Genomic DNA, 13,632 nt, shown 5'->3' with positions numbered 1-13,632 from the left:
TCTCTATTTGTCATAATAGTCAAGGTACCATTCAAATAGCATGGGGATTCTTCAGCATTCTTTTGCATAATATGTTCTGGGAGATTTATTTCATCTCTGGTAGTTTCTGCAGTCTAGGTGACTGCTGCTTTACTCTCCTTTTCTTAACCAGATAGTTCAAACAATGTTAAGTGTGCAATTCTATGGAGATTTTCCAGATGTGTATTCTATTAATCTATATCACAGGTTTTTAGAAATTTGGTTGTCCTGTGGGTCAGGAAACCCCTGCAATTATTTGAAAACATTGTCCAGTCTTTATTTAAAATGGTTTTCTTTCAAATTAAAATCCTAGACATTAAATCAGTCAAAGGGATTAAAGATTAATAGACCATACATTGCAACTTAATTATAACACAGAGAGCTTTTTTTACTGTCTTTATGGAATGTGGGCATCGCTGGCTGGTCAGTATTTACTGCTTGTCTGTAGTTACCCTTGAGAAGGTGGTGTGGATTGTTTTCATGTTTATGCAGCCTTTATTACATCATGTTCAATGCACTAATTTTGGCCTACTGTTGCTCAATTTTTGTAATTTCTTTACAGAAATGCCTTACAAATTTATTCTCAGTTGTCACTAGCAAAAACTTTGCACTTGCAAAGAAATGAGGATGAAGGTTCTTTGGAGTTGGGGAGACTCCCAAATGCAATGTTAATTCAAAGGAGCATGAAGTTGCTACGAAAGCCAGGTGCAATTACTCATGAGCTGTTCTGGTCACATCAATAACTAATTTTTAAAATTTCAAAATATACTTTATTCATAAAAGCTATTTTTATGTAGTTTCAAATGCAGTTCAGTTGTGTACAGTAGCAATAACAGCTGCATAACAAACATATCAATGGCATAACAAACATTGGAGTTTCACTCTATCCAAACAAACCAAACCCAAGACTTGCTTTGACATGCACCTTCACGTTTACCTGAACAGCTCAAGAGCGGATCCATCTTTGATGCCTAACTCTCGTAAGAGACACTAAGTGTACATTGATCTAGAGGCACACTGTGAATCCTCCAGGAGAATTGAATATTCACATATCACGTCATTCGTCTCACCAGTTTATGATCAGGAATCCCAGAGTCCAATATCAATGATGCTTTTCAAAGAAAACAACCCAATGAAATATGAGGATCCTGTCCAATCCATGCCTTTTAAAGTTGTCCCTTGCAAATTTAGCATTGGCATTTAATTGATATATATAGGTAAAAACAATGACTGCAGATGCTGGAAACCAGATTCTGGATTAGTGGTGCTGGAAGAGCACAGCAGTTCAGGCAGCATCCGAGGTGCAGTAAAATTGACGTTTCGGGCAAAAGCCCTTCATGAGGAATACAAGCAGAGAGTCTGAAGGTTAGAGAGATAAGTGAGAGGAGGGTGGGGGTGGGGAGAAAGTAGCATAGAGTACAATAGGTGAGTAGGGGAGGGGATAAATCACAAATCATAAATTCCAAAGTCAATAATAGCATGAAGAGTTTACATTGAGTAAGTGTAATGGACATAGTAACATTATTGTACACCTCAATAGCTAGTAGTCTGAAGGTGCCATTAATGTCAATGGAAGTTTAGAGGGAACGGATATGATAGACAAGGTGGATCAAAAGAAGCAGTTAATAAATCCGAAAGGAGTAAGTTAAGATCATTAAAAGGACCTAATGATATAGCAATAACTAAGAGTTAGGTTCTGGAGTAATAATTCTGATACTTAGCATGGTGTAAAACTCTGAAGCAGAAAGTGAATGGAATGATTAATTATTTAACTAGATTGCTTGACTGTAAATCAGAAGATGCTCTACTCAGTTTCCAACAGGACTGTGCTCAAATCAATGGAGTCATACAGCATGGAAACTGACCTTTTGATCCACCTCACCCACACTGAACAGGCATCCCAATCTGACCTACTCCCATTTGCCAACATTTGGCCCCCCTATTCCTTCCTAGTCATATACCCATTCAGATGCCTTTTAAATGTTGTAATTGTACCAGCCTCCACCACTTCCTCTGGCAATTCGCTCCATACATGCACTATCCTCTGTGTGAAAAAGTTACTCCTCAGGTCATTTTAAGTCTTTTCCCTCTCCCTTAGACCTATGCCCTCTACTTCTGGAAAGACCTTGGGTATTCACCCTATCCATGCCCATCATAAACCTTTATAAGGTTGCCCCTCAGTCTCAGAAGCTCCAGGGGAAAATAAGTCCCAGCCTATTCAGCCTCTCCTTATATCTCAAAGCCTATGGTCCCAGCAACATCTAGGTAAATCTTTTCTGCATGCTCTCAGGTTTAGCAACATTCTTCCAATAGAAGGATGACCAGAATTGTACAGCTGCCAATGTCCTGTACAGCTGCAACATGACATTCCAACTTCTACACTCAATGCACTGACCAATGAAGGCCAGCATGCTAAATATTTTCTACACCACCCTGTTTATCTGTGACTCCACTTGCAAGGAACTCTGCACCTATACCCCTAGGTCTCTTTGTTGAGCAACACTCAACAGGGTCCTATCATTAACTGTATAACTACTGCCCTGGTTTGTCTTACCAAAATGCAACACCTGACATTTATCTAAATTACACTCCATTTGCCACTCCTTGGCTCATTAGCCCATCTGATCAGCATTGCGTTGTACTCTGAGATAATCTTTTTCACTATTCACTACACCATCTCTTTTGGTGTCATCTGCAAACTTACTAACTATACTTCCTATATTCACATCCAAATCAAACAACAATTCATAAGTGTACAAACAAAGCACAGCAGAGATATAATGCTGATCTCCAACATCAAAGGATTAAAGTGCAAGGCAACATTAGCTTCAGAAAGAGAGGAAATTGCTTGGAAATCTGCAAGCTATTGAATTTTACAGATAACATGAAATTTTGTTCACCTTTAATGTGATGAAACATCCCAAGATATACACAGGAATGGTTACTGTACATAACTGGACAACAGTCAACATGGGGAAACATTAAGATTCCAAGACCCTACAACCAGGGTTGACAGTTTCAGAATATGGGATAGGCCATTTAGGCCATGGGGGTAGTGAATCTTTGGAATTCTCTATCAGGCCAAGTCACTGAATATATTCAAGAAAGAGACAGATTATTTTTTTAGATTTTAAAGGAATCAAGGGGTACAGCAAGAACATGAGAATATGGCATCAAGGTGCAAAATCAGCCACGATCATATTGAATGATGGAGTTGCCTCAAAGGGCCTGGTGACTACTGCTGCTCCCACTTACTATGTATTCAAAACAATTTCAACAAGGTAGATAATAAGGAACATCTAAGTGAACAAGGTTGGACAGATTTAGTGAGAGATTGTTCTGAACTTAGGACCTGATAGAGTTGAAGAAAATACAGAAACACAAAAGTCTGCTGCTGGACACACAAGGACGCCATGAAGAGATCAAGACTGAAAGTGATTACAGAGGTATGGAGAGGTGAGACTGTGGATGGATTTGAAAACAAAGAATAGAATTTTAAAATTGAGGCATTGCTCAATCTTGAGTCATTAAAGGTCAGTGAGAACAAGTGTGATGAGTGAACAACATCTGTATTAACAGTTGAACAGATGGGTTGGGAGATGAACAGCAGATCAGACAAAACTAGTGCAATATTTCAAAGTGTTGTAGAATACTAAAACGAGGAACCATTGGTTAAAATTAATGGAGGTTAAATTAAGGACATTTTAGAGATAGTTTCGTGAAAAATTTCGGAAACATTGAGTATTTGGGGTGGGACAGTGGCAGCGAAAATCTTGGATTTAATCATAAACTAGCAGGAATCTGGTGAAAAATCTGTATCGTTACTGTTTGCTTGGTCCATCCAAGATGAAACAAATAATTGTTCCATGTACATCTTACTTTAATCAAATCAGCTGGCTAAACTCCAAAAGGATTCAGCTACATTTAGTGAAATCATCGAAGGAAGAGGCCTCATTAACCAAATATATTTTATATATTTTTCTAAAGAAAAAGGTTGTTAATGTAACATGTGTGCCAATAAAATGGAAAGCACTTGAAATATTTTGTAAACGCGGTTTTGTAAAATATTTGGTTAAAAAAACAATTATTACATTTCTCCTATAGAGGTCGCTTTTATCTCATCATTTTGTTGCAGCTTGTCTTTAGAAAACAAATGGATAGCAAAAATATCCGGATCGATTATTTTAGAAAATTGCGTCTCGTAAGATATATGGTGTACGTTTCAAAAGTTTATTGTCATCTTCTGTTAAAAAAAGATGTAAAAGTAATAAAAGATAAAAATGGATAAAAATAACATCTTTCATTAAAAAAACATTTTTTCAAATTGATAATAAACCGCAAAGCCGAACAGGAATTTAGATCTTTAAAGTTGAGCACTGGTAAATGTAAGAATGTTTTCACAATGAGAATATTGAAACACAGACAATGTTCCTCAACAAATATGTTACAGATTAACACAAAGTGAGACCTTTGACTCCTCCAAGTAAAAGAAATGAATCAACGTTACTGTCTTAGAGTGGATACACTTTTCTAATAAATGCGCACTGGCGAACGATAAAAGGAGGAATTTGGATAATCGAGGAGGTAATGTCGAAAGGCTGAAAGGTGATTTCAAATGCAGCAGAGCTGTGTTTAGTATGATTAATTCTCCAGAAAGGTCGCTTTGTTGCAAGACGATAAAACGAAAGCAAAATCGATAAACTCTCTCATGTTTGTTTACTGTTCTAATGCATTTGGATAGTGCTTGGAAGTGTCTCACTTCCCTTCACAAAATGCCAAGACGGAGACTTTGGACTCTCTGAAGGCGAAACTCTCAGCATGCGTGTATACACTTGTTTGTTAAAAAAAATTACAGCTCCTGTCACTGGCAAAACTGTCCCTATTAATATGCACATTATTCCCTTTGCATAAAGAACGAGTCAGCATTAATTCGGTTGCACTCTGCTGTCCAGCTTTATAACTCAAATATGCAGACCTGGATCTTTAGTGTCTGTATTTGGCCAATGAAGGAACAGTTCGGCGGTGTGTTCAACAAAGGTCATTTTTATCCCGCGCCACTTGAAATCAGACTGATTAAGAGTTTCAAAGCTGACTGAAATGTCCAGAAATCTTTAGTGCACAGTGTAAAAATCGTTCCTTGGAAGTGGCTACGGGGTGTTCCATCTATTCAAGTGGAATTAAAACATTTCTATTCTTCATCGTCCCTATTGTAGGACTGGGGGGGGGGGGGGGTGAAGGGGTGCAATCTATCTCAGAAAACACTGACTTTGTTTAAATTTTTGTTTTCAATTTCTTTTGAAAACTTCTATCCGTTTACTTCGAACAATCTGTCCCGGCTATCAGCCTATCCAGGATTCGCCAGCTACATCCATGATCCGACATCACTGAGGGTTGGAGAGAACATTATCGAGCTGTGTAATTAGGATTGGAAAACAAATAGGTAATAGTTAGCGTGTGCAATTAGCTCAAATGGTCATATATCACATCGACATTGGAAATTAAAGAAATCTTCCCTTCCCAATAATAAGAAAAGCACACAATATAGTTTCCGCATTTCGTTTAACTCCTCTGTCCCCTCTTTGCCCGTGTGTGTGTGTGTGCCAGGTATGATTCGCGGCTGTTCAGGGAGTTGCGGTAAATTTGAACAGAAATGCTACCCAGGCAGCTGATGCGTGCTGATGAAACTGACAAGCAGCGACCAGATCCTTCAGGGACATGTCGAGACAAGATGGACCTGTTCACAAAATGTGTCTTTTTATTTGTTTGCTCGCTGATCTGCCACAATGCAGGAGAGACGCGAATTAACATGTTCTTTTACTCCAGTCGCTTCCATTCAGTTTCTGTCTGGTGCCTTTGGAGCAATCACTTTTAAATCACTCTTAGTGTGCATTACGGTTATTGGTTAGCTGCAGTTTGCACAGTTTCCGTGAATCATTGATCATTTAGAGATTTATTATCCAGTGTTTAATACACTAAGACACACACTCGCAATGTGATTGGTTAATGTTTATTGCCTGCTCTGTCCCATATATAATGGCTACAAAGATTGTTAACAAAAGCTGTACTTGGTCAATGGCTCGTGAATACATTTTGATCTTAAGAGATGACCAAAATATTGTCTTACATGGGCCAATAGATTTGCTTATTAATTAACGACGGAAGGGATTTATTGACCGAAAATTCTTGCGCAGTATGGCTTAAAGGGATAGACAATATGGTCGAAATGGAATTCTTGTTTCAGGAATAAAAGTGCGCTCGAACCTCCGTTAGGAGGAGCTTGCGATGTGAATTCAAGTTTCGGGCAGTTCACAGTAGCTGATCAGCGTCAAACCGGACCCAACCGAGTACACCATAGGTGTCAGCACGAAGGTTTACAAAACATTCGACTTCCTCTGCTGACTTAACCTCCTTCCTGAGTTCCTATCCGAGTCAGCATTAAGACCGTGCAGTCAACGTGATGCGCGTTGCACATTTTACGGTAACCCAAGAACTCTGAACTTGCGATCGTCTAATCGCAGTGAAATTAGTGAGTGAGAGAGAGAGAGACAATAGCAGTAGCACACTGCGGCGATCTCGGCCTGCACAATGCTGTCTCACGGGGGCAAGCGTGTGTATTTGTGTTGGCGGGAGAACTTCAAACAAGTCAGCGATCTCTCCCCACACTTCGCCTCCTCTCCCCAAGCGCCGTGTTTCCACGCGCGGCTCGGCTCATCTCCTTCAAACTGTTTCTGATTCCGTAACAATTTCCAAACCCAACTCAGCAACCGGAGAACTCAGCACGGCCGAGCAGAAAAGCTGGATGCTGTGTTGGATTTTGCGGGTTAATTGTGCGCGATTTTCGTTTTATTTACTGCTCCTGCAGATTGTGAAACGTTGCCCGTTTGTCAGACCCACTTCATTCTCTATCTACGTGTATCTGTGGTCAAAGCAGCTGCTTTCCTTAATAAATACCCCTTCCATCTGAATTGAAATGCAAGTTCTTGAAGCGCCCTGACTTCAATTAAAAGCAAACACAATTACACTGGGTCGTGCCTGGAATACAAGTTCGACACTTGCATCTATTAATCATGAGATCTTTCCAGTTGCTATTTAAATGAACTTCAAGTTTGACTGTCAGCTGCATTGGGAGCTAAACCCTGTTTATTCACGGCTCCTAATCTCGCATATGTAGCCCTGTTTCTAAGGTCAAACACAGTCGTTTTTAAGGGGATAAATATAAACAGAGTCTCCCCCTTGCAATCATGCCGTTCTTAAAAGACGGTTTCTGCGGGTATGTGAAGCGGAGCAGAGACTTGTTGACCTGAGGGGTATATGCAACTTTCCTCTGTTCCCGGTTAGATCAGGAGTGGTGCCCAATGCTCGGAAAAGCTCGCCTAATAGAAATAAGGGCCGCACCGTGACCAACCATTGCTGCTTCCCAATACCTTAAATGTTGAATAAGCAATTTCTCCGGACCTCGGCGAATGTTCACTCGCCTCCTCCACCACCCTCCCCTTTTATATAGATACATTTTCCAAAACAGCTGTTTTTGCCCCCCACCCCATGGAGATAAGAGACTGTGATTAGAACTCAGGATTTGTGAAAGGACGATAACAAAAGGACAAATTGAAGTCGTTTGAGGGCCTCTGAATTTGAAATGATCTTATTGATCTGCTTTGCATCACAATCCGCCGCTTCCGCACTTAAAGGCTGGCCATTCTTTATGTTAAATCTCATCGGTGGCCACCTTTCAAGTAAAAGGGGGAGGAGGGTAAATATCTTTCACTTAACGTCAGGACTAATAATTGTCCCCTGCACTCACAGACACCGGCCCTTTTATCTTTGAGCATTTTTTAAGGAGAAATAAAATGAAGGGAAAAGTCTCCCACGAGTCGTATTTAGTCAGTTTCTCATTCCGTTTGTTTCCGTCTCTTCCCCAGCAAGGTGGATTCCAAGCAACTTTGGACCACTCAATCATATTGTTTTAGATAAGAATAATCTTAACAAGATCAAAGAGCGGACCTGCACAATGGATGGTATAAATTCCATCCCACTGCTGCTAATCACATCCATGCTGTCTGATTCATATTTGTCTATAGAATTCAGATTCGAGAATCGATCCTGCGCAGTTATTCGCTCGATTTGAGGGTATGAGTTTGTGGTCACAAATTCCCATGGTTAGGATAGAATTTCCCAGCCCAGACAGCCAGTGTTGGGAAAGTTTGACCTGGTTGCTCTGCCCTGGTGTGTTTTTAATAACTTTGGTACTTCTTGTTGTTTTCATATAAAATCATAGGAAGGCTGCGCACTGTTTACTCTCCGGGTCTGAACGCACATTTTCTAATTGCGCCACAACATTGATTATCCTGTTTCCAAAAACAAAGCGTCGATGGAGCTGAATAGGTAACTCGTCGGGAGGATGTAGAGACCCACATAACCACCACCCCCGTCCCACCTTTGCTGTACAGAGGGAGACAAGCTGTGTGTGGAATCTGATGTAGCTGCAAAGTTGATCTCTTGACTTTCAACAATGATGTTTCCAATGTACCGAGGAATGGACTTAAAGTAATTTATTGTGCATATGTGTGTGTGTGTGTGTGTCGGGGGGGGGGTGATCATCTTCAGTTTGATTGGGATTTTTTTCTTTCCAAAGTGGGGGCTGCGTAATCGCGATACTGCCTGGTTATCCTGTTCAGCGGTGGGTGGATATCTGCTGCTTGCTACTTGGCGAGTTGATCCCTCGGCGTTTCCACGAGATTGCAATTAACAGATCCGAGAAGTGATTTATTTGTAAACTCGGGCGCGGTTCGGCTCTGAAACTCGCTGTCTCCTTGGCTGTGCGGAACCTGAGAAAGCTGCTCGCTTGTCTCTCTCTCTCTCTCTCGGTGCGAGTGGATAGGGTGCTATTTGATTTATTCCTGGCTGGAAAGTTAATTGCTCCGCCCCCGGGATACCGTGTGACATGTCATTCCTCCTTTTGATGTTTATGTGTGTGTTATGTGTGTGTGTGTGTGTGTTTGTCCGACAGTCTTTCGCCTCCTCTCCGCTTCTTCTCCACAAAACAACAATAATAACAACTTCAACAGGCGGGTGGAGGAGCCGAGAGCAACTTTGATCAGTCACATTGTTTTTAAATGAACGTGTGTTGTTCAAGAGGAGAAATATAGTGGGGATTTTTTTTTGTGTTGTTTCTTCCTTTCCCCCCCCCCCCCCCCCCCAACCCCCCTCCCCCCCCCAATTTTTCTATGTACCAGCATGGCCGTTCCGGTTGCACTGATCCCGCCAGCTCCGGTGAATCACACTCCAGTCTCGACTCCTTCATCCTCCTCATCTTCCTCCTCTTCATCCTCTCCTGCGATCACTTCCTCGGCGGCCGGAGCAGCTGCCGCGGGGCCAGGGACAGCGGGGGCAGCGCAGAGTTTATTCCGGGCGGACGGCGGCACCAAGCCGGTGTACTCCACGCCGTCTCCGGTCGAGAACACGCCGCAAAACAACGAGTGCAGGATGGTGGAGCTGCGGGGGGCCAAGGTCGCCTCGTTCACCGTGGACGGACACGAGCTGATCTGCCTGCCCCAGGCCTTCGACCTCTTCCTCAAGCACCTGGTCGGCGGGCTGCACACCGTCTACACCAAGTTGAAGAGGCTGGATATAACGCCCGTGGTCTGCAACGTGGAGCAAGTGCGGATCCTGCGGGGTCTGGGCGCCATCCAGCCCGGGGTCAACCGCTGTAAGCTCATCTCCAGGAAGGATTTCGAAATCCTCTACAACGACTGCACCAACGCCAGGTAAGAGAGAGAGAGAGAGAGACAGAGTCCCGGGCCACGCTATGATCAGAGCCAGCAATGATCATCGAGGAGAGAGAGGTGGAGGGGTGGGTGAGGTGGGGAACAGAGAGGCTCCTAGTGACCAGAGAGAGAGAGAGAGACCAACACAGCCAACAATGCGGGCTCAGGGAAAGGGAGGTACCAGTCCTCACTCCCAACAGCTCCCCGCAACTTGCCTTCCCTGTCAAATCTTTCGCCCTCCCCTGCAAACAAAAGGAAAGTTTCACTCTTATTTTCCTTAGCAGCAGAAATTTAAGGCCGGTTAAAAAAAAAGTGATAAAAGTGACAGTAATTTGTGCCCACTTACAAAGGTTAAAGAGGTGGTCTCCCGCTCATCTCTCCCCTCCTCATCTCCCTCCTCCTCATCTCTCCCCTTCCCCATCTCCTCCATCTTCGTCTCCCCCATCTCTCCCTGCTCATCTCCCTCCTCCTCACCTCCCTCCTTCTCATTTCCTTCCTCATCTCCCCTTCATGTCCCCAATCTCCCCCTCATCGTTTCCCTCCTCATCATCTCTCCCTCCCCTCACTCATCTCCTCCCTCTTCATTTCCCCTTCATCTCCCCCCATCTCAACCCCTCATCTCCCCTCTTTCCCAGATCATGCTCCACTCCCACCCCTAGCCCTCCACCCTTACACTCACATAGCCTTACAACTTCTCTCCCCACCTTCTACCCCCATTTTACACACACACCCTTACTCCGTTAACTCCCTCAAACCTCCAGCCGGGCGGTTTCAGTTTTAAGTTACGAATTTCCAAAGGGGTGTTTTCTCGAGGTCCAGCCATTTGAACAACTCTTGGGCAAACTCCCCAAACTGTGTGAAACGCTACAGGCACCCAACGGTTCTAGGAACTTATTGTAACGCGCCACTTGTTCCGTGTCCCCTTCTTTTGGCTCCCGAATACCGGTGCTGATGGCTAAAGTACCTTAACTGACACCTATATGTGTGTATGTGTGTGTATACATATAAAAACCTAATTTCTTTATTCTACATTATACACCAACTGGGTCCCCCTCCCCTTCTAATCCCACCTGCTGATTCGATCAGAAAGCTTTGCCCTAAAGTGAGATAATCATCGCCAATCCTAACGTGCATTCGGGCCACAGGTGACCTTTTCGGAGTGGGATCCACCTGAGTGGATTTTCTGAAAACTTCGAACTGGAGTTGAAAGAAATAATCTTCCAATACAAGAAAATGCTTTGGCAAAAATCTATTGTACGTAAGGGTATGTTAATTACACCCTGTTCTGGAGCTTTGCAATGTTCTCCCTCTCTTTATCCTCCTTTAAAAGAATCGAATTTTTATCAAGTTGAAAAACAAAGTCAGTCCCAAATGACAACTTTTGTCCCTATTTTGTTCTCTAAACAGAGCTTTAAGTTAACGCTTTATAATATCTCTCACATACGTATTCTAAAACAAATTTCCAAGTAGTTTCTTGGAGGATATATGTGTCTGCAACTTCCTCCCCTTTAAAAACTGGCAACAACTTTCAAGAAAGTACTTGTTAGAGGCAAACTCGAGAATCGCAGTCATGCATTCTGCAATAATAAGCGTTGAAATGTTTCCTACAACGTTCTGCACATTTTCTGCTGGCTCACGTCAGTCCTCCTAAAGTTTAACATTACAAAAGGATTGTGTTTATCTAGCCCTTGGATAATTACTAGTAACATCAGTTTCAAAGGAGATAAGGTGTAATTGGCAATACCTTTTGTTCATCCCCAATAGTGAAAGACTTCCATGAATAAATGCCTAAACTAATAAAAAGCCATTGAGTATACCCTCACTTGCATGATGTGTTCTAAAATAACAAGCTGTACCAGATGGCTGCCAACAATTGTGCTTTTACACCACCCATTAATAGTTTTACTTTGATCTTTTCTTGCTTTAGAATATATGGCACGTCACTGAGTTCTTATGTACAATGTGCTCTTTAATGATCCATATCAATTTTAAAGAGAGTTCTGGCTATATCACATGTTGGAAGGACAACATTCACAGCACCCACATTGATAACTCTCTCTCATTGCCCTCATCAGGTTTCTGTTGATTTAAAGTAATTGAACCAGTATCCATGTTTTCTTTTTAAAATATAAACCACCTTTCAGAGTTTAAAGCAATATTAACATTAAAAACAATACTTTTCTATTTGTTGCTTATTATCACTGAGTCTGACATTTCTTTTTCATCTGGAGAACCTAATAGTAAATTGGAACATATTGTTACCTTTTTCTGACACAATGTAGACCAGTGTTCAGATACATGATCTCATCCCATGGAAGAGTTACTTTAAAATATGTTACCTTGGTAATTCCTTATTGAAATATATCATATTAAGATATAGGTAAGGTGAAATAGATGATGCTTAGCCTCTCTTGTTGAGAAGTTCACAATGATCTGTGGCTGCTATGGTTTTTAGAATGTGAATGCAAACAATATTCTTTTTGGAAAGAAAATGTTGTGTTACCCTGTTTTAGAATCTTATCAAAGCATAGAGCTTATGCCCAATTAGCCAAGGTTATGGTACCTTGTTTGGCCACCTCTGTCATTTAATGCTCATTGGTGCATAAAGAGGTATTGCATCAATTTACCCTTCAGATAATCAAAAAGTTAACACAATGCAATGATGAAAATGACTTCATAATATCCAGTGGAACAGTGATAAACTGTTTTGAAAATCATAACTTTACCCCCACCTCCAATTGACAAGTGTTTATTTTTGTTATATGTATGATTTTAGTTTCTTTCATCACAGTTTAATCCTGTGATGGAGCATAAAATAAAACTGAGTGGAGAACCTTCATACACTGCACAATTACTGCATGCATTACTGTACAGTAGGACAAGCTTTTCCTTAATGCAGTAATATGGGATGTGACATATTATTTTGCACTGGCAAATACATAATCGATTTATGCACATCTGAAAGTGCTCAACTATTGCTCTAAATTTTAACGAAAATATTTGATAAAAGCTGAAATTTTGCCTTGAAGATCATTAAATCTTTGGTTAGCGGACTTGCTGTGCACATTTTTAAGTAGTATTGTATTCAAGTACCTTGTTTATATGGAAATAATTTGCTTAATATTTTAATATATACCATTATTGGCTGCTACATAATTAACACACAAAACCACTTTTCAACCAGTTTTCTTTTAGAATTGGGGCATAACATTTAATATTGTCAGCAAGTTCCTACTTTATGAATCTTGTTCTGTGAAAATACATTATACCATTGTTCAAATCCAGTATTCAGTGCACATTACTTGAATAGATGAATGCATAATCAAATGTATCAATATTCTTGGATCATGCATAAGAGCTTGAGCAGAATGCATAATATGTTATTTCACTGGTGAAGTAAACTATACATTACCAACATATTGACTATGTCCAAAAATTATACTTTCTTTAATGTATACTGTGTATATACCATGATAGTTTTCTTGCAGTGGTGGAATGATTCCTTGGGCTATTATGTACATTGATGTTAGTGCTTGACTCCAATACACATATTTCTGTTGAAATATTTAATTAGAACTCAATACTTTTTGTTGAAAATTATCTAAATATATCCCTGATGGATACAGTAAATTTAAGGAAGCCAAGGGTGTCTCTGCTGATTTTCTCTCCTATTTTTAATCATAAACCCATGACTTGGATTCTTTGTACAATTTTAAATTTTCAAATGTAACATCTGAAAGTCTTCAATGTCTCATATTACTGAGTAAATGGTACATTTTCAGGAACTATCCAGGTTGACAGACAAATGAAAATTTGTTCTACATTATGTTTTGCAATTAAATAAATGCTA

At 40.9% G+C, this 13,632-nt stretch overlaps 1 protein-coding gene across 4 annotated transcripts in view; it reads left to right on the top strand.

Moving 5' to 3' along the window:
* The first annotated feature begins 8,622 nt into the window (after positions 1 to 8,622).
* dachc (dachshund c) overlaps positions 8,623 to 13,632 on the top strand; it is a 598,354-nt gene continuing 593,344 nt past the window's right edge. For 2 of the 4 annotated variants that reach the window (XM_043691362.2, XM_043691361.2), the window contains exon 1: positions 8,630 to 9,782. In XM_043691362.2, the coding sequence (XP_043547297.1) occupies positions 9,253 to 9,782 (530 nt within the window). In that variant the 5' untranslated portion in view covers positions 8,630 to 9,252. Of the gene's footprint in view, positions 9,783 to 13,632 lie in introns of all 4 variants that reach the window. The other 2 variants (XM_087987941.1, XM_043691358.2) reach the window with 2 other exon arrangements.

The sequence above is a fragment of the Chiloscyllium plagiosum genome, unplaced genomic scaffold (assembly GCF_037043375.1).
Source record: "Chiloscyllium plagiosum isolate Xiang-an unplaced genomic scaffold, Cpla_swu_hap1 HiC_scaffold_6, whole genome shotgun sequence".
NCBI classification, from domain to species: domain Eukaryota; kingdom Metazoa; phylum Chordata; class Chondrichthyes; order Orectolobiformes; family Hemiscylliidae; genus Chiloscyllium; species Chiloscyllium plagiosum.
The sequence above is the reverse complement of the archived record's forward strand: the minus strand, read 5'-3'. Positions and strand labels throughout refer to the sequence as shown.